This window comes from Protopterus annectens, chromosome 1.part2, assembly GCF_019279795.1.
Source record: "Protopterus annectens isolate FY-2018-M chromosome 1.part2, PAN1.0, whole genome shotgun sequence".
Taxonomy (NCBI): domain Eukaryota; kingdom Metazoa; phylum Chordata; order Ceratodontiformes; family Protopteridae; genus Protopterus; species Protopterus annectens.
The window spans coordinates 957,269,116-957,291,212 of record NC_056727.1 but is presented as its reverse complement, the minus strand read 5'-3'; the positions used below and the strand labels follow the sequence as shown (position 1 = coordinate 957,291,212).

At 42.7% G+C, this 22,097-nt stretch overlaps 1 protein-coding gene across 2 annotated transcripts in view; it reads left to right on the top strand.

The window, feature by feature from the left end:
* Positions 1-22,097, top strand: part of LOC122792187 (polyadenylate-binding protein 4-like) — a 1,135,653-nt gene that overhangs the window by 881,160 nt on the left and 232,396 nt on the right. For both annotated transcript variants that reach the window (XM_044059911.1, XM_044059912.1), the window contains exon 11: positions 18,148-18,284. In XM_044059911.1, coding sequence (XP_043915846.1) covers positions 18,148-18,284 — 137 coding nt within the window. The remainder of the gene's footprint in view (positions 1-18,147; positions 18,285-22,097) is intronic.

Below are 22,097 nucleotides of genomic sequence, written 5' to 3'. Positions count from 1 at the left end.
TAAGGCAGAAGAGGTGTTAAAGAAAATGGAGGATAAAGCAAAGTCAATGCAGACAGTGAAAGATTTCTTACAGGTTCAACCACCTAGATTCAGCAGAAACTGGCCTTCAAAAAATTGGTCCTTTCCAGTGTCAGACAGGCTACAAAGAGGCAGATATACAGATGCCCAAGAGGCAGATCACAGCCCCAAGGCTCCCACAGACCTAAGCAATGGGGTGCTTCTGCCCCCAAAGGAGGGGAAGACAAATCACAACCTTATAGGAAACGGTCACAATGACTTCCCTCTGCAAATGCCAAGCACTTACCTCTTGACAGCACCCCTAGGGGGGAAGCTAGCACTTTTCTCAAAAAATTGGCACATGATCACCCAGGACCAATGGGTGCTGAATATTGTTTCTCAGGGTTACAGGTTCCACTTCCACACACTTCCAAGACCAAAAGGTATGCCAGACCTGCCACAAAACCAATGGGCAGAGGCACAAAAACAGATTGCTGCTCTTATGGACATGGGAGCTATTCAAAAAGTTCCACAGCAAGAACAAGGACAATGATTTTACTCAAGACTTTTCTTAGTACCTAGAAAGGACAAAGCCTGGAGACCAGTACTGGACCTGTCAATCCTAAATACTTTCCTGGATGTTCCAAAATTCAAAATGTTAACACTACAACAACTTCTGCCCATGCTAGGCAAAAAAGCTTGGCTAGTTACTTTGGACCTCAAGGAGGCATACCTGCATGTCCCAATCAGACAATCTTGCAGAAGATACCTCAGATTCATAGCAGGCTCAATGCATTACCAATTCTCTGCACTGCCCTTTGGCTTATCTACTGCGACCAGGGTCTTCACAAAATGCCTGGCACCAGTAATTGCATTTTGCAGACAAAAAGGAATTCATATATATCCCTACTTGGACGACTGCCTTAATCAAGCAGAGAGCAAGGACATTCTTCTAAAGCATCTGGCGTTTGTAAAAAGATTGCTAATTTGCCTAGGGTACACAGTAAACAAAAATAAATCAAAACTAGTGCCCTCTCAAGAGATAATATTCCCGGGTGCAAGCTTAAATACAACTGCCCAGATGGCTTATCTCACGCCAGACAAACAAAGGCAACTGACTCATTACTTTCAAATGATGGCAACAAAAACACAGCTCCCTGCAAGAAAAATTCTGCAGGCCCTGGGGTTCATGGCATCCTGCATTTTACTAATTCCATATGCAAAACTGCATATGAGGAAACTACAATGGTACCTAAAAAGTGTTTGAACTCAGTATTGTCACAGCCTGGAGACAATCATAACCTTAATTCCCTGCCTACAACAGGAGTTTTGATGGTGGGCCCAAGCCTGTCACCACAACAAGGGACAGCCTTTCACTTTACCCACAGCCAGGCAGACAATAACAACAGATGCATCAGATTATGCCCGTGGGCACATATGGCATGAAAATGTATTCAGGGCACGTGGACCAAGGAACAAATGCATCTTCACATCAATCGAAAAGAGATGCTAGCTGTACAGAATGCCCTGACAGCTTTCAAGGATCTGATACATCCAGGACAACTAAGATGGACAATACCACAGTAATGTGGTACATAAGCAAGGGGGCACACATTCTTACCCCCTATGCAGACAAGCCATGACTTTGTGGAACACAACACTGACCTATCAAGTACATCTGCAGGCACAATTCCTGCCAGGAACAAAAAACACACTGGCAGATGAACTAAGCAGAAATCTCATGGATCCTCACGAATGGAAGCTCAATCCACAAGTATTCAGCATGATAACAAGAAAATGGGGACGCCCAGACATAGAACTCTTTGCCTCCCCTCACAATTACCAAATACAGAAATTGTGCACAAGAACTTATCAATCTCAAGCATGGAAAGTGGATGCTCTTTCATTCAGCTGGAAAGGCCAGACAAGTCTATGCCTTCCCTCCGATGCCTCTTCTCACCAAGGTGTTACTAAAAGTCAGAGAAGAAAGGCCAAGAATGATCCTGATTGCACCAGACTGGCCACGCCAGCACTGGTACCCAATCCTAAAGAATTCGTCTCAAGGCCCAGCTTGGCTTCTACCTCAAATGCCTCATCTTCTGACACAACAAGACAATCAGATTCTGCACAGTCAACTCAGAACCTTAAACCTGGCAGCATGGCAGATAATGTAGCCACTCAGACTGCACCTCTCTCTAAAGCTGTTATGGATGTCATTTTAGAAGCCAGGAGGCCCAGCACTAGGAAATCTTATGCAGAAAAATGGAAGAGATTCTGTGCTTGGAACCAGGCACAAGGACTCGAACCACTTGTCCCTAATATACCTCAGATTTTACAATACCTAACTGAGATGTTGGACAAAGGCTTATCTTTCTCATCCATTAAAATCCATGCCTCTGACATTTCAGCTCATTACAATACGGAACCTCCTGTTTTTTCACATCCTCTACTACGATAGTGCCTCAGAGGGGCAAAAAGTATAAGACCCCCAAGGAGAGCACCAATCCCTACTTGGGACCTCAATTTTGTTTTAGAAAAACTGACACTGCCTCCTTTTGAACCAGCCAGCACAGCTGATCTAAAATTCTTGTCATGGAAAACTGCTCTGCTCCTAGCAATAACTTCTGCAAGAAGAGTCTCAGAGTTACAGGCATTAATGGCTGTGGAACCTTTCCTCATTTTTCATCAGGACAGGGTGTCTCTTAGGACAAACCCAACATTCATGCCAAAGGTGGTCTCCAATGTGGCCTTAAACCAAACCATTCATTTACCTACTTTTTGCCCAAATCCCCAGAATTCTGCACGCTTTGGATATACACAGACAGCTACGTTTCTATTTGGATAAAACAAAAGCTTTCAGAAAAACTGAGCAACTGTTTGTCGCATATGCCGCTGGATCACAAGGAAAGCCTATTACAAAGCAGACAATCTTGAAATGGATAGGACACTGCATCCGCTTCTGTTATGCCCAACATGGCAAATCAGTGCCTAAGGGCATTAGGCCTCATTCTACCAGAGCAGCAGCCACTTCAGCAGCTTTCCTCAGAGGGGTACCAACCAAAGACATTTTAGAAGCTGCAACTTGGAGCTCAGTGCACACTTTTACCAAGCACTACCACTTAACTCTCTACTCTAAATCCAGAGCAGGCTTTGCCACTGCAGTTCTGCAGGGCTTGTTAGCCTCTCCAAATCCAATTTAGACCCAGCCACCCAACCTCAGCTTTGGGATTCTACCCAAGTGTAATGACTGCAACAGTGAAACACGATGAACATAGTACAGTTGTGTACCTACCATAAATGTAGATGTTCGAGTGTATTCACTGTTGCAGTCCAGGTTACCCACCCACCATCCCCTTTTTTCATTGCTGGGACTTTTCTGTACTTCTCATCTCTATACTACCTATGTGGTGTATTTGCTTGTAGATGAAGGAAATGTTTATAGTGATATATGCATGGTTTTTGGCATAATTTTATCTTTCCAGCCTTCCTATCTGGGGGGCACATGACATCTGGGGCAAGAAAAACTAAGGAAAATGGCGTTGGTTGAATCTTTTATACCCTGGCGCACTGATGTCAGGGAAGAGGCGACAGCAACCGATGCCGGACCAAGACTTTGGAACTCGGGCCGACTGCGGGTCGCCTGCCAGCAGGATAACCCAAGTGTAATGACTGCAACAGTGAATACACTCGAACATCTACATTTGTGGTAGGTACACAACTGTACTTTCTCCCTGATAGAGACCAGAGTGACCACTGCTCATGCTGTGAGGGGTAGGGACAGGATTGCTTGGAGGTAACTTTCCTTGCAGAAGTGAGGGACAGCATTAATAGACAACCCTATTGCACATCATTTTCTAGGTGCTAGATTGTGTGCATGCATGCTAGGTCTGGGAGAAAAATTAAAAAAAAATGCAAACCACCCTTGATGGCTGCCTGAATGAGGTCCCTGCTCATTCAGCTGTTGCTTGTTGAAGGAAGTGAGTGGTCTGGTGGACAAAGAGAGGGTTTTATGGTTGGCAAGCAGCAGGGGCAAAACTGCAGTAACAAAAAAAAAGTGATTGCTTTCTAGGTACTGTTTGATCTGATGGTGTGATCAGTTTTTTTTTTTTTTGCATTTGTATTTCTTGGAGTTTTGCCCCATTTTTTATTCTCCTTAGTTTAGTTATATGTCAAGAAACACATGAAAGGGATAGTTCATAGTTCTTTATACTGACCTGCACACATTTACTGACTTCTTTCATGGAACAGTCCAGTGATATAACACATTTGGGAGTGATGTGTTGCGAAGCTGATGTCTGTGTAACATTATAGTTTTTGTAGCATTTGTCTTGGAGATCTGTTATGATGGATCCAATATTGTCTTTTTTTGTCTGATTCAACATTTGGGTTGTCAAACCGACCTTGGCACGTTGAACCAAAGTTTTGGATCTGAGAGCTCTGACTTCTCCATACTAACCATTCCCCTCTCCTGCCTTAACTAGCTCAGATCTCATGTTCTGTCTGTGTAAACCAGACATGTGTACCAAGAGCTCCATCATTACTCATGATAAGTGAACGCTTTTCTTCCTCCTTTAAAATTTTTTTTGATAGTTCAGTGTTAGGGTTTGGATTTAATACATTTGTATAGATTAGTGGGTTCCTTATAGCTTTTTGTGATAGCAATTCTTCTGTGTATGTATGCGCATTTATCTAGATAAGGTTAGCATTAGTTCATTCATAACCTTTTTTTTCTTAGTAAGTAAAATTATATATAGTTGAAGTACAAAACTCAAATGTCAACAGGTTTTAAAATGTACTGTTCATGTGGGCATATTAAAGTCCTCCCCAAGACCCACACTCTACTCATTTACAAGTTTTGTGCTCTATTTATGCTGCTTTCTGCACCAGAGCCCTTCAGGGATGTCAAGAGAAGCTGAAAGGCCTTCTCTCTCTGCAGACAGGGTCCAGAATGTCTTCAGACTTGAAGGCATTAACGTCTTTCCTTTCATCTGAAAAGAAGAGGGATAAATAAAGGGAGAGATCAAAAAAGAAATTGAAAGGCAAAGAGACCTGAGGATCTCCTGGAGAAAACTAAGAAAAGGTCTCCCAACCCCACAGCTATTGTGGGTCTGCCACAAAAAGTATCGAGATAGTCCGAACTGAATGTTGTTTGGATTCATACTCCATCTCCGAAATTGTCCTTTAGTCTGGCACCGGTAAGTCCTAGGCTTCATTCTGCCAAATTACAAAATGTAACTTTGAAACCTGCATCGATAGCTTCATCCTGTACATCTGGCCAATCTACTAATAGCCTCACAGAATTTGACATCAACCGAATGATGAGATTTTTGAGGACACAAATTCAGTTGGGAGCCCTCCCAGCTCTGTCCCCGAGGAAAGATCCAGGATTAGTCCCTTCAAGCCTGACTGCTCATTCTTCTGTGTTTCCTACACCATCTCTGTTTCTGGATTTGGTGTACATCTGATCAAATCTTCCTGAAGTACAAGCTTCAGAGTTGGCATCCCTGGAGACCTTGTTTTCAGCATCTTCCCTCACTCACTCAACTCTAATGCTTTCGGGTTGAGCAGAGTCCCTTAGCCAGAACATCTGTGTCGGGGCTGCAGCAGTAGACTTGATTCCGAAGATTTTGGAGCCATCACTAGCACTTGGGGCTTCAGCACTCAACAGCTTGGTTCCAAGGTCCTCTTTGGGGCCTTTAGCTATTGGAACCAAGAAGTCTTCTGACTTAACTAATTTGGATGGTTCTTCTTTGGCTCCTATGGCTGAGTCTGCTTCCGAGGTTGTAGAGAGGTCTTTGGCAGGACCAAGATGACTGGTACACTTCCAGAGTTCGGATCCATGTTAGACTTCCTCTGAAGACTGTACCCTCCTCGTCACATTCTGGTAGACTGGGACAGACTGGATCCATTAGGCTTTGAGACCCCTCAGTGCTCGAGCCCCACATCTGATTCTGATGTGTTCCCCTCAGGAGTCCTAAGGCACATTCCCCCAGAAGAGGACTTGTTAAAGGAAATATATTGATTCCTCTCCTGTGTGTCACTGATAACACCAACTTAGATGAGGGAGAACCCTGCCAGGGTCTCCCACCCCCCAAAGACATCTCCTTCGGAGACTTCCTTGAATTGACGAAACAGTGAGGGGGATGGTCCACCGAAGCTTCTTTTTCTGATAACTCAGTAGTTCTCGAAGCCTTTGGGTCCACTTTTCTGATACCTTAGTCAACCTTATCAATCAGAAAGTCTAGAAAGATCTTGATGTAGCAGGACCTACCATAAAAAAGGCAGACAGAATTTTAGTTGTCCTTAAAGGAAATTCTGAGCCTGGGGTCCCCCTGTGCATGCCAGGGTGATAGCAGCAGCTACTAAAAAGGAACTGTCCAAGGAGAGTTCCTCTGTCTATCCCCCTAACAGGGAGCTAGGGCATTGGATGGTTTAGGGAAATGGACATATGCTTCAGCCACATTCTCTCTTCTTGCACTGAACTATGTCTCACTTGACACACCTCCAGATGGTTTGATAAAGGAGCTTTCAAGTTTTGTGGTGGGTGACTTACTGGCAGATATCCAAAAAAGTGTGGATTCCCAGTTGTCTGCCCTACAGTCATCTTCAAATGTAGCCATGCAACTGCTTTCTAACGCAGCAGATTGTGCAGCCGGAGCATTAAGATGCTTTGCAGAGATCTTTAAAACATCCGTCATAAAAATCCCATACAGTAGCTCCATCTTGTTTGGACTGAAAGTCAAGGGCAACACTTACCAGAAGTGAATAAGCTGGTAAGACCTTGTCTGCCATTGAAATCCATTTTTCAACCCCTCAGAAGTCATTTTTCAGGAATCGGAGGGGAAGAAAAATTTTCAAAAAATCCCAAGGTTCTTACCAGGACACTTCTGGGGATAGGCCTTCCAGAGGCAGAGGAGGAAGGCAGTTCCATGGGACGTTGCCCAAGAGGCAGAGGTGGTCTGCAAAATCAAGGCTTCTGTGGACTTTTCACAGAGAAACCTTATCAGCGTCCCTGAACACTTGTCTGACTGTTGTACTCTGGAGGCAGTCGGGGGACGCTTCTCCTTACACCCTCAAACCTTGCAAAATATTACTCCGATACATGGGTGCTATTGATCATTACCAGAGCTTGTACAAAGCCATTTTTGAAAACCCCAAGAATAAAACAAAAGATTGCCAACACTCCACCCAGTCAGTTGGAATCTGCAGCAACAGAAGTTCAAAAGTTGCTGGACAAAATTCATCCAACTGGTCCCCCAAGACCAGTTAATATTAAGAGTCTACTCAAGGTTCTTTTTAGTACCAAAACAGAGAAGGGACCTGAGACCAATTTTGGTTCTCAGCAATTTAAATCAGTTTGTAAAACAGACAAAATTCTGGATGGTCACAGTATTTCTACTCAGAAAAGGTGATTGGATGTGCTCTGTAGATTTCCAGGATGCCTACTATCACATAAAGATCCAGCAACAGTCCAGGAGATTCCTGTGTTTCCGGCTGGGATCTAATCACTTTCAGATCAGAGCACTGCAGTTTGGTCTCACCATTGCTGTACTGCACATACTGCTAAATGAGTATCAGAACTTCAGGCAGTCTCGTGTAGGGCCCCCTTTCTGGTCTTCCATAAAGATGGTGTCATTGAGAACAAATCTTTCCTTTCTCCGAATAGTGGCTTCTGAAGCAAATTTAAACCAACAAATTGATTTGCCAGTTTTCTTTCCCAAATTTTCCAATAAAGGGGAACATATGTTACATATATTAGATGTGCACAGACAACTCTGATTCTACCTCCACCATACCAAGACTTCCAGAAAATCGGATCAATTGTTTATATCCTTCTCCTCCAAGAAAAAGTTGGGACAATCAGTTTCTAAAATAACACTTTCAAGGTGATTAGCAAATTGCATTTCCTTTTAAGCAATTCATTAAGCATGCTTCTAAAATCAAAACCTAAAGCGCATTCTACAAGAGCAGCAATAGCAACCTCTACACCTTTCCTAAACAACTTCCAGTAAGTGAGATGTGCAGCAGTAACTTGGTCCTCAACTCATACCATTATGTCTCACTATACTATAAATTAGATTTCGGTCCAGGATGCGCTCATCTTTCAGCTCTTCCATTCTCAGGAATATCCTTCCTTGAATCCACCTGGGTACCCATCAGGTAGCTTGGGAGTCTGTCACATGTTGAATCAGATGGAAAAAAAGACAACATCGGATACAAAAATTTTGAACTTGTTCTGTTCTTTTTGTCTGGTTCATCTCCCTTTCCCCTTCCAAATTGTCATTGTGCCTCTAGGAATCAGCCATTTCTGTTTTGGACTTTGTGTCTTACACACACACACACACTCATATGTGATTTTTTATGGTCAGTCAACAAACTTGATCTGAGGTAGTTCAGGCAGGAGAGGGGGGATTGTGGGTAGGAAAGGAGTCAGAGCTGCCAGATCCAAAGCATTGGTATAAGGCGCCAAGGTCGGATTTGCCAGGATCTGACAATACAACATGTTGAACCAGACGAAAAGAAGACAGCACAGCTCTATTATCGTGGTAAGTTCCTGACTTCCGTTTACCTTGCATATCCACATTGTTTTTTCATAACTAATTGTATATTTTGTGTGTTTGTCAGAATGATTGATCTTATCCTTTGCCTTTCACAAATTTTTGTAACTGACATGGTGGAGTAAAAAACCAAAAACCAAAGGACAATAACTTGTTGAAAACCAAGAAAGGAACTTTCCAAGCACTGTTGAAATCCAATTTATTTAGCGCTTTCGTCAGCATTAGTCAGCTGACTTCATCAGAATAACAATACATTGTGCTTGAAGCCATTTTATATAGAAAAAACATCCAATTATAAGCTAATGCCAACAAGTCTCCTGGACTCAATGATACATTGAGTCTTAGCATTTTTTGAAATTAAAAGCCTACCAGAATTAAGTACACACCAAAAGAGAGAGAAAAGGGGGGGGGGTTGTTACCATTGTTGATTAACTTAAGTTTACAGGAGGTTTGCTGCTACACATTTTTTTGATATATATATTTTTTTGATATGTATTGTAATGTATTTATTTTTAATTTTATTTAGTATTAGGGAGATAATGATGTTTTTAAAAAGAATTTATATAATTGATGGTGCAATGTTTTAGGTGCAGTTCATGATTTGCTTAGCTTATAATTGGATTGTCATTTGACATGTTATTTGTATATAAAATGGCTTCAAGCACAATGTATTGTTATTCTGATGAAGTCGGCTGACTGATGCTGACAAAAGCGCTGAATAAATTGGATTTCAACAGTGCTTGGAAAGTTCCTTTCTTGGTTTTCAACAAGTTATTGACATGGTGGAGTATTAATGCCATTCAAGTCAATTATTTGTGTAAGAATGAACTTTAAAACATCTGTAACTGCCACTAGCCAAAGTTATGGCTAAAAAGGGGCTTTGGGCCAATAGTCAGACTGAGGAATAAACAAATGAATTGTTTTCTATTGCTATTAGCCAAAACAAAGTACTCATGAGAATTCGTCCATGTTTCTTCTTTTCTCTTCCATAGGTTCATAGGTAGGTACTAGGCTATTGGCCCTAGGGCCTGTACAAGCCTAGCCATAACAATTCCCTGGCTATTTCTTCCAACAGTATTTACTTCCCTGGACCCCTGTCTAGCAGGGCGACTGACGTGATCCCCAGGGTGAATTTCCCATCTCCCATCCAATCAAGGTTCCTTTTGAAGAGGGCCAAAGAGGCGTGCTGCTTGACATGTATGGGCAGTCTATTCCGGAGATTGGGGAGTCTCTGGGTCAGGAACCTATCCCTCCAGCATGTTTTGTTCATTGTGATGACAAGGTTTAGATCCCTGGAGCGTGGGTCTTTGAGGGGGATTGGGATTTCTTTAAGTGTAGCATGTCCAACAGTTCTGGGTTTGACATGGCCTTGTATATTGAGCAGAGATCGCCTCTGAGTAGACGATATGTGACAAGAGTATAGGTGGAGTTTTTTTTTTTTTTTTAGACTGTCAGCATAGGGCATCTGCTTTAGGTCTGTGATTCTTTTAGTGAGGTATTTCTGTGGCCTTCCCAGTTGTAGCAGATGTCTTGAGAGGTACATACCAAGCGGGGCGTTGTATTCTATAATTGGTCTAATGAGGAATGAGTACAGTGGGACAATGACCTCCTTTTTTCTGGATGAAAAGCCCTTAGTGATGAGGTGTGCCACATAGGATTTCCTGTCTGTTGTGGCAATGTGGTTATCGAAGGTGAGACCACTGTCCACCTGTGTCCCTAAGTCTCTTATCATACTTTTGGTGTTTAGTGTACTGCCACCTATGTGGTAATTCATGGGTACATGTTTTTTCCCAAAGGGGATAACTATACATTTTTTGGCATTGAGCTTCAGCCCATGGCTCTGGCACCAAGCATCTGTTTCTTTAAGGCCCTTATGTAGAATATCCACATCATTTGGGGATTCAATAATGGCTCCCAGTTTGCAGTCATCTGCGAACTTTGTTAACCCGAGTCGCTTAGTGTTGGCCTGTACTTCAGAGAAGTAGATGCCAAACAAGAGCGGTCCCAGGACTGAACCGTGAGATACTCCACTTGTCCGGAGCTGGATTTGGAATCTGCTACTTTTACAGTGTGGGTTCTGTCAGTAAGCCAGTTGGCAACCCATCGAGTGACGTAGGGATTAATGCCCAGTTTAGTAAGTTTATCTGTGATTCCAGAGTGGAGGATGGTGTCGAAGGCCTTGTCTAGGTCTAGATAGGCTGTGTGGGCCACCTTACCCTTGTCCATGGATCTGGAGACTGATTCGAAGAAGTCAATCGGGTTTAGGAGACAAGATCGGCCCTTCACGAACCCAGACTGCGTGGGGTCCAGTGTTTGAGGGTTGCCAATGTCTTTATTTATAAGTTCCATGTTAATACATTCCATGGCCTTGCAGATCAGGCTCATCAGACTGAGGAGACGGTAGTTCCCGGGATCCAAGGTGGGTCCCCTCTTGTGGAGTGGGATAACTGCAGCTGTGCGCCACTCAGTGGGTGCAAAGCCTGAGGCGAGGCTATGTTTAAACATGACACTTAGGTGAGGTGCCAGTTCATTTTGTAGTTCATGTAGTACACAGCCTGGGATGTAGTCTAGTCCTATGGATGCTGTATCCTTAGCTTTGGAGAGTGCGTTTTTTTACATGTGTGGCCATTATTACCGGAATTTGGCAATCTTTTGGTATTGAGATGGGCCCTTTAGGGGGTGAGAGGGGGGTGAAGTTTGCACTGAATCGATCTGCCGAGATATTGGCAATATCATTGGGATCAGTATATTTAATGTCATTCTGTTGTAGCTCAGAGCAGATCTGAGCATTGCCATTTAGATTCTTGACATAGCTACAGAATGCCTTGTGGCTGTCTTTGGAATCTTTGACAATTATTTTATTTTCGTAACTAGCTTTGGGGGATTTTATGAGGGATCTCAGCTTCTTACTGAGGCTGGTAAGGGAGTTTTTCCTTTTTTTCTGCAACAGTTTCTTCCTTTTGTTATAAAGTTTATGCATATTCACTTATCGGCCAATGTTGCTAGTCTTTGGTCCGGTAGTTCTGTGTCTTGTAGTCTTCACCTGTGCTCTTTTGTGAATCACTCAAGCATATTCCTTTGGAACAATGGAAAAGGTTAAGCTGGCAGTTTCTACATGGGGTTTTGCTATAGTCAGAAGTATGAAATACTGAACCCCATCCTGCTTCATGTCTCACCCTTTTGTTGGCCAACATTTTATTTCAACTGTACACATTTCTCCATCCAAAAACCTAGAATAAATAAAAAAAAAATATTATGAAGAAAGCAGTATGCTGCAATTTGAATCTCATACCAGCCTCAACATTGCCAGATAGCTAGGGTACACTTTATTCATTGTACATCAGGCAAAAGAGAAGTATAATTTTCCACAAAAGTACTGGTATCCCAAACTTTAATACTCCTCCCTTTACCATATTTTCTCAGATGCATCTCTTTCTGATAGTATGACTGCAGCCTTACTAAGAGAAGCCTTATCTGTTTTCTCATGGCAATATTTGGAGCATACACAATGTGCCCTCTAAGTTAAATCCTGCTGTGAACACCAGTCCAGTTACTTATTTGTACTTTCAAAAGATAAATACAGGCTGTTCCGGTTTCTTTAGTACCGCAGAAAACCTTAGGTTCTCTTGTATGCTTTATCTTCTAACTCTGCTAGTAGGTGAAACAGCTCTTCTTGAGAAACCTCATGCTCAGCCAGCTTTTCATTTTAACCTCTGATTTTTGCAGATTTTTCAGTTCATCAAAACAGCTAGTTAAAGCTTCTTCTATTACTTCCACCTTTTGATGCTTGACTTAATATAGTCCTTCCATGTTTAATTTTATTTCAGGAACATCTGAGTAGACCTAATTTATTTTTTCCTCCGGGTTCTTGGAAAATCTCTTGCAGCAAAGCTTTAACTTGAAAAGCTTTTCACTGAACAACTTTAAGACTCTTCACATCCAGAAAGTTTTCTTCTTTTCAGGTCGACTTTCTCTTACTTCCTCCACATTTTTTTCTTTGTGGGCTTCCAGGCAGTGTAGTTACTACTCAATTTTACCCATATGTACAGCCTTTACTGGCTTTCTTCTCAATTTTCACACGGGGAGAACCTTAATCACCCTGCTGATCTGTGTACTGCCATCTTGGAAGTGCTCAACGTTAACTGAAGTACTGAATATTATAAAGGAGATGTATGAACTAGAGTTGGGAAATTCAGAAAAGGGAAGAAACAAATTACATAGAAATAAATGGAGTTTGCGGGAACAAAGGAGTGAAATTTAAAGGAAGGAAAGTGAACAATATATATAATGTTTGGGTGAATGAAAAATGTTGAAAAGCATATATGCCGACTGCATGAAAGTAATACTAATATTTTTTTTTTTTTTTTTTTTTTTTTTTATTGTAAGTAAACTCATGATGTCTTTTGAAAACAAGTACAAAAAAGACCAGATATAAAAGGGAAGACCTACAAGTTTACTGCATGCTAAATATGAAACAGGTTTTGTGCAAACCCCTTAAACCTGTAAAGCAATAGCTGATGTTTTTCAGTGCAAAGGCTCACATTTCCAGTCAATGAGACATAGAAAGTGTGAAAAACCAAAACAGGAGAAAAAATCAGCAAGTAAATGCACTGGGAAACTAGCAGCGTTACTGATCACGTGTTAAATACTCAACTAGAAAAACTTGTAAAAAAAACAAAAGAGAGAGAATCAGCAAGTCCAGACAGACTGTTTAATGGTTAGCACTTTCTTTTGCTACTAATAAGCAAACTTCATTAGGATTTGATGAAGTTTGCTTAGTTGGAGATGAAGCACTAACCATTAAACAGTCTGTTGGACTTGCTGATTCTGCCTCTTGTTTATACTTGTTAAATACTCACCAACAAGTACAGTTGTGTACACTTACCATAAATGTAGATGTTAGAGTGTATTCACTGTTGCAGGCATCACCTCTGGGAGGATACCCAAAGCTGTGGGGAGGGGTGCCAGGATTAGTAAGAGACCTAAGCATGAGTCAGCATGCCCTGCAGAATTGCAGAGGCAAACCCTGCCCAAGCCTTAGAGAAAAGAGGTACGTGGCAATGCTTTGTAAAGGTATAGATAGAAGCCGAGGTGGCACCTTCCAAGAAGTCCTTAGGGGGAACTCCTGAGGAATGCTGTGGAAGTGCAGGCTGCCCTAGTGGAATGGGTATGAATAGACTTAGGGGGTGGTTTTCCATGTAATCTGTAGCAGAAATGGATACAGTGCAATATCCATTTGGAGATGGTTTGCTTGGAAATGGGATTCCCCTCTGCCACTGGGGCAAAGCTGACAAGAAGTTGGTCTGTTTTCCTGCAGGGTTTAGTACTACTGTCCAGGTAGTATCTGAGCGGTCTGTGCACATCTAGTGAGTGCAAAATTCTTTCCTCCTTGTTTTGATGGTTAGGAAAGAAGGTGGGTACATGTATGGCCTGGTTGAGTCACGTTAGATACCACCTTAGGCATAAAGGAGGAGGAGATGGTCCTCAGGGAGACCCTGTCTGCATGGAAAATGATAAAGGGCTCAATGGCCATCAGTGCCTGAAGTTCTGAAACCCTTCTGGCTGAGGTAAAGCAGTCTCCCAGGAGAGGTATCTCAGTTCTGCTTAAGCAGCAGGTTCGAAAGGTGGTAAGGTTAGTTTTTCCAAAACATATTTCAGGTCTCAGGCTGGCATGTGTGGCCTTCTGGGAGGTCTGATATTAGAAGCCCCTCTGAGGAATTGTTTAAATCAAAGGATGTGAGAACAGGGGCTGATCTGTATCAAAATGAGCTGAAATGGCTAAGGCATGGATTTTAACAAAAAAGGAGAGGCCACTATTGAGCAACTCTGCTAGGTAGTCCAGGATAAGAGGGCTGGAAGGTTGTGAGGAACTGCCCCCTCTGGACTGGCTCCAGGAGCAGAATCTTTTCCATTTCCCTGCGTAAGATTTTCTGGTGCTGGGCTTTCTGGCCTCTGTGATAATGTCTAGGACCCGTTTGCTTTACAAGGGGGTTTCTTGTTTGCCTTTAGAGTATTAGCCATGCTGGCAGTTTGAGAGTCTGCAAGTCTGGATGCAGCATTTCCCCCCTACCTGAGTCAAGACGTCTGAGATCAGGAGAAGTTGCCTGGGAGGCTGTAAAGTCAGGCTGCACAGTAAAGGGTGCCAATGCTGTCTGGGCCAATCTGGAGCAGTAAGGATGGCCGTTGGTTTCTCCTCCCTTATCTTGATCAGTACCTTGGGAATAAGACAGAGGAGGGAATGCATACAAGAGTGAGTTCCAGGGGAAGTTCAAGGCATCCACCTTCCACACTAGGTGGTGATACTCCCTAGTACAGAATTTATTTCCGCTGGTGGTTGAGGTATGAAGCAAAAGAGATCCACCTCCAGAGTTCTCCACTCCTGAGTGACTTGCAAAAAGATTTTCTGTGAAGCTGCCATTCATGGGGGTCCAGTAAGTTTCTGCTTAAGTGGTCTGCCAGGGTGTTGTTGATCCCTGGTAGGTATTGGACTATTAGATATAATTCCATGGAGGAGGCTGTCAGCCAGAGGTTCATGGCTAACCTGCACAAAGGATAAGATTGGGTCCCTCCCTGTTTATTGATGTACCACATTACTGTGGTGTTGTCTGTTTTGATGAGGAGAACCCTTGGCCTGAAATGGTGTTTGAAGGATGTTGGAGCCTTTTGCCATCTTTTCCTTATGGTTGATGTACAAGGGAAGGTGCTGGGCATCACAAAGACCTTGTGTCCACCTGCCTGATAGGTGAGCATCCCAAGCAATGTCTGAGGCGTCAGTGGTGGTGATGCTCTGCCCAGTTGGTCAGAGGATGAAGAGAAGACCCTTGTTCTTGGCACAGGCCCTGCCCACCAGAGAAACTCTGCCCTTATACAGGGGATCAGAGGGAGAGAGGTCTCTAGAGGCTAATAGTGCCGACACCAAAGGTTCTTTAGATGCCACTGAAGTTTTTTCATGTGAAGCCTGGCCAGAGGCATTAGAAGGATGCAAGATGCTATGTACCCCAAAGCTTGCAGGAACTTCCTTACAGTGATGGGACTTCTGGAAGCAAGCTGGGTAAAGTAGAGAGGCAAAAATCTCCGCTTTTCTGGGGATAGGAATGCCATTTGGGATGCTGTGTCCAGCCAATGCTCCCAAGAAAATGATCTTCCCGGGGGGGGGGGGGGGGGTTGCTTTGATTTCTTCTCAATGGTGAACCCTAAGGAGGTTAAGGAGTGTTTTGACAAAGTGGAGGTCCTGGAGCAGCTTTTCTTTGCACTCTGCCTGAATGAGGCAGTCGTCCAGATAAGGGTAAATCTGTATATTTCTCTGTCTGCAAAATGCTATGGCCAGGGCTAAGCATTTGGTGAATATCCTGGGGCAGTAGATAAGCCAAAGGGTAGTGCAGAGAACTGAAAGTGTTGTGAGCTTGCTCTGAAGAGCAGGAATTTCCTGCAGGATTCCCTTATGGGGATGTGGAGGTAGGCATCTTTTAGGTCTAGGGTCACTGATCAAGCATTTTTTGTCAGCATAGGTAGCAGCTGCGGCAAAGTTAACATTTTGAATTTGGGGACCACCAGGGAGGTGTTCAGACTTTTCTGGGAACAAGGAATGGTCTGGAATAAAAGCCTTTGCCTGTTTGATCTGAGGGGGCAGGTTCTACTGCCCCTTGAGATAGGAGAGTTTGGACTTGTTTGAATGCCTCTGCCCACTGATTTGGAGGCAACTCTGGGTACCCTCTTGGAATTGAGAGTTCGCTGAAAGAGAATTTGTACCCCTAAAAAATTATCTTTAAGACCCATTGGTCCTTTGTTACAGAAAGCCAGTTTTCTTTGCAGAGGGAGAGTCTTCCTCCTAGCTTTTGGTGAGTGAAAAGAGGGCAGAGGGGGGAAGAGGGAGTCGTTGAGAGTTTTTGCCATAGAGGGAAAGCTTAGAAAGTACAGTTGTGTACACTTACCATAAATGTAGATGTTAGAGTGTATTCACTGTTGTAGTCTTCACATTAGGGCTATCTGCTTGCAGTAGCCCTCAGTCGGCCCGACTATCAAAGTCTTGGGTCCTGCCTCGGTTGCTGTCTCATCTTCTGTGACGTCAGGTAGTCAGTGGTACAAAACATGCAGCCAGCGCTATTACATCAGTTTTTCTTGCCCCAGAGGTCAGGTGCCCCCCCCCCCCCCCAATGGGAAGCATTTCATTATAAATATACAAGGTTACACCTCCAACAAAAAAGCAAATACACCAAAAAGCTTTTAAGCATAATAAAGGAGAGTAGAGGTATAGCCAAAAGAAGTCAGGGGGCTGGAGGGAGGGTAACCAGGACTGCAACAGTGAATACACTCGAACATCTACATTTATGGTAAGTGTACACAACTGTACTATGTTCTATGTGTTTCAGTATTGCAGTCATCACATTTGGGTATATTCCCAAAGCTAAGGATGGGAGGAGGAATTTAGATAGCATTAGGACCAGCTACAAGGCACTGCAAGACTGCAATGGCAAAGCCAGCTCTGGATTTAAAAAAATTGGTAAATGGTAAGGCTTGGTGAAAGTATGTACAGAACTCCAGGTAGCGCTTTTAGGATGTCCCTGGTAGGTACACCTCTGAGAAAGACTGTAGAGGTAGATGCAGTCCTGGTAGAATGTGGTCTTATCCCCCTGTGGGATAGGTTTTCCATGGTGCTTATAGCAGAAATGAATTAAATGGCTTATCCATTTAGAAATGGTTTGCTTTGAAATGGCTTTCCCCTCTGCCCCTGTAGCAAAAGCCACCATCAGTTGTTCAGATTTCCTTTGAGATTTAGTCCTGTCCAAGTAAAATCTAAAGTTGTCTGTGCACATCTAAGGAGTGCAGTATCCGTTCCCCTTTGTTCTGTGGATTAGAAAAAAAAGGTTGTTAAATGAATGGACTGGTTAAGAGACACACTGGATACCACCTTGGGCATGAAGGAGGGATTGGTCCTGAGGGACACCCTGTCCGCATGAAAGATGATGAAAGGCTCCACTGCCATAAGGGCCTGTAGTTCAGATACCATTCTTGCTGAAGTAATTGCTAAAATGAAGGCTGTTTTCCAAGAAAGGAATTTTAACTCTGCATTTGCAGCTGGCTCAAAAGGAGGAAGAGTGAGTTTTTCCAATACAAAGTTAAGGTCCCACACTGGAGTTGGGGCTCTCCTGGGTGGTCTTAAGTTTTTGGCTCCTCTGAGGAACTGCTTGAGCAGTGGATTAGAGAAGAGGGGTGGTTCTGTGTTGTAATGAGCTGAAATAGCTGAGGCTTGAATTTTGATGTAGGAAAAGGAGAAGCCCTTGTGAAGCATCTCAGTTAAGTATTGAAGCATCTGAGGTAAATTGGTCACTGTTATACAGATAAGGTAGCTGTTTATTCCTGGAGAAAAATGGAATGAGTTCATTGGGCATTATTCTGACTTCTGTGAGATTCCTCTTTTATTACTGTGAAAGACATAGGCTCACGGATTAGTATAATTGTGTTTTAAACTGCTTTACAGTGATAATCTCCATAATATAGTATTGATATTGTAGAAGACCTACCCAATAACTTATTAGCTAATTAACCTTAATTATATCCAGTTCACATGATTTTGTTTTCTTTGTAACTTAAGGTTCTGCAGGAGCACAAAATATAGGTCCTCGTCCACCTGTACCTACCCAAGTATCCCGGGCTGCTGCTCCATTTAAGTATGCCACAGCTGTACGGAACACACAACCTCCAGTCATTCAAACTTTGGCAGTCCAACAGGTACAGTGACATCACTACTTTCCATGTGCATCTTGTGTGGATATAGGTGCATGCAGTGCTGGCAGAAAACATCATTCTTTTACTTGGCAAATATTTTATTAGTGCTTGCATGTCCACTGATGTTTCTCATGGTAATTATCTAGGAGATTCTAGGTCTGAGAGAGGGAGATCTTCATAGTTACCAGCTCCTCAGATAAGCTAGGTTGTGCTACTTAGCAGTAACAGATTTCAGAATTTACAACACTCCAGCAAATCACCATAAGAAGCAATTTACATATTTAAAATTGTTCACTCCAGCAGTTTAAATAACTGCTAAGGTACATATCCTACCAACCTGCACAGCCACATTGCTCAGGTATGTATATGTATGTGTGTGCGCACACACAAAAGCACATCTAATGCCAGGTTATGCAGCCATAATTTTTCCCTTCAATAACATCCACAGGTCATGCCAGGCAGTGGTCAAGGCATTCACAAACACACACCTGCAGACATATCCATAGCATTCTCACGCACTGCACAGGACTACTTAACTAGATCATTTCTCAGAGTGCAAAACATAGTAACATGGAGCTGCCATGATGCTTGTTACTATGCAGTATTCCCTTTGCCCATCTTGGAGTCTGTCTTTGGCACTGATCATGTTGTACATTCTCCTCAGCTTGAACCTTGAGTAACATGGATGTGTATGACTCACCATACTAAGCAAGTTCCAAGCTGATGAACTTGTCTGTAAAATACAGCTGCCTAATTTACACAGGCCTCAGCCATGGAATGCTGTATTTGCATGCAGCTTTGAAAAGCAGAGCAGCGGATACATTGCTCAGTTGCTAACTGTTGTGTTGTAGCTCTTAAGGTTTTGGAAACTGCAGACCCTTTTTGTACTATGCAAGACCACTTGTGCAGCTTTGCATAGTATGCAAGGGGGGGGGGGGCTATAAGTACCTTTGATAAGTTTGTGGTTATATGTTGTGACCTTGAAAATTACATTATTTTTTTTATCAATGGTATTTTCTTCATTTATTATATTTCTTGGACTTGCAATAGATATTTTGATAGCATTTGCTTGCACTGATGAAGACAGGAAAGACATTTTGGCAACAGGTAAAACTACATGGCATGGCTTGCCACATTCTCTTATCTGGGCAATGAGCTGCTAACCCATATGTAAGGTGTGCATCCACATCCTTCTCTATAGTTACTCCTAGTTTAATTGTATGCAGTATGTTGTATATTTTGTCTCTTGATGCCCCCGGCAGCCATCTAGCTGTATTTTCCCTATTGATCCATTAGATCTCCTTCCAGCCCCGATGCCTGAAGATACTAGGAGAGGAGAAAGAGATCTGGAGAACTCTGACATAATCTTTTAGGAATCTTGTAGGGTTTTTGATGCTGCTACAGTTTTCTTTGTGTTGTCTTGGAAAGGACATTGCACTGTCCACTACACTGAGCTGTTGTGTGGATGTTTGCTTAAAAATACCCGCAGTGCTTGTTTGAAATGCATACTGTCTTGGCCAAACTCACACGTTCAAGTCCCTGTGCATATGGACTACCAGGCCTCCCCCCAGAGGGTACTGCTATGGCAGGACAGAACCAGCCTCATCCACTGGATGGATGAACTGGCATGTGACTGTTTTTCCACCTCTTTCTGACCAGCTTCTGCAACACCTGAGCTGCTGATACAGCAGTGGTCAACTGAAATGCACCCCCCAGGGCTCCATCTCTGCATAGCACAGAGCCATATAGTTGCATACGTTATTGAATTATCCATCTATTTGTGAACATGGCATTTCCGTAGGATAGTTTTCATGTGTACATCACATTGTCTATGGAAAATATTTTTTCTGTTGCTTTACATTTTTCTTGTAAGAGAAAAAATGGCAAACTAAAAGATAACCTCTTTTAATTTTAAGTCTCTTTATTGACATGTGTTGACCACTGGGCCTAATGACCCATTTTCAGTGGAGGCCCAGGGAGAAAAGCTCCATACAATCACAGAAATGTTTACATAACATCAGCGTAACTTTGAAAGTCAAAAAAGTTTTTACATAATACAAATTAAAGTAGATGTACAAGACAAATGCATATTATAGAGGTATAGAATATAAGAATACAAGAACAGACAAGATTATTGAGATAGTGTTCTGTTAGTGCAAATTTAAATGTTTTTATAGGTCTAATTGAGTAATAGTAAGGGGGAGCGCATTCCAAAGTTTGGCAATGGCATGGAAATAGAGACATTGTCCATATATTGAGGGCGGTGTTGGAGACATCCACCTCATAATGAAACTGAATAGTTACACATATTTTGTAACCACAATAGTTACTGATATCGATAAAATGTACTAAGGATCATCGACAGAGGAAAAGGGGAGTAATAATACAGATTGCTAGAGGGGCTCAATAGTGATAGAAGAGGGGAAAGAAAATAATGGTAGATTTGGGGTAGTAACGACCTACTGGCAAGGGAGGAGAATTACACTGGTGTGTATTTATATTCCACCAAAAACTTCTATTATGGAGCTTTCGAAAATTTAAGGATAAATCAGCCTTTGGTAGGGAATATTACTTATTGGTGGAGACTGGAACTTGATTTGTAATAGTGAGGAAGTATTAGAGGAACCTAGAAAGGAAAATAAAACAAAAATGAGTGGATTTCTGAAGATTGATCTGATGTTACCCGTGTCAGTATTCCTCACTTCTGGGTTGTATGATCCAGCATCAGATCCGAGCCAGCAACTTTTCAGACGGATCCTAGGCTCACGCTCCTCCCACTCCCACAATCTCATTTGCTGTCCTCTAATCCCCCCCCCCCCCAGATCTCCTTTGCCTCTCACAGCTGCTGACACTATTCCTACTTCGAGTGTTTCTGTGGGAAAAGTAATTATTTTCAAATTTCATTTATGTCTTTCTAGCTTTAAATCTACTTATCGTCTCTTTAGAGTACTAAGTTTGTAGTTTTTGTACCCTCCTAGCCTCCCCTCCTTTCAAAGATCCTTATCCTCCTTGGGACCTTTCCTTTGTGCTGCCATCTCTTATACAGTGTCCTTCTGAGCCTGCTGCCACTTGCGACATTAAGTTTTTGTCTTAGAAGACCACCTTGTTGGTGGGTATAACATCAGCAAGACAAGTTTCTGAATTGCGGGCTCTCTCCATCAAGCCTCCTTACATGATTTTTCATAGACACAGAATGGCTGTCCGGATTAATCCCTCTTTCATGCCCAAGGTAGCCGCTGAAGCAAATTGGAATGAAACCATTCAGTTGCCTGTTCTCTTTCCCAACCATTCCAGTAAAGGGGAGTGTATGCTGTACACACTTGATGTACATAGACAGTTACAAGTTTATTTAGACAGGACAAAGCTTTTGCAAATCTGACCAACTGTTGGTGGCCTTCTCTGTTAACAGACTGGGTCAGGAGGTGTCCAAGATTGCAAAATCTCATTGGATATCCCAATGTATTTCTAAGGTTTATACTTCTAAGGGGTTGTCCTTACCAGGACCTGTCAGAGCTCATTCCACTAGATCTGTGGATACTTCAGCTGCTTATTTAGCCCGACATTCCTTAGATGAAATTTGTGCTGCAGCCACCTAGTCTACTCCTCACACCTTCATTACAAACTCAGCCTAGTTTCCAGGAACAGGGCTTCCTTTGGCTCCGCAGTTCTTCAGTATGTACTTCCATAACACCACTCAGGATTGTATGGTAGTTGGGGACTCTGACCCTGAAGTGAGGAATAGTGACATGGATAACATCAGCTAAAGAGTTATGTACTTAACTTAGCATCTGTGTTATCCTATGTTACTGTTCATCA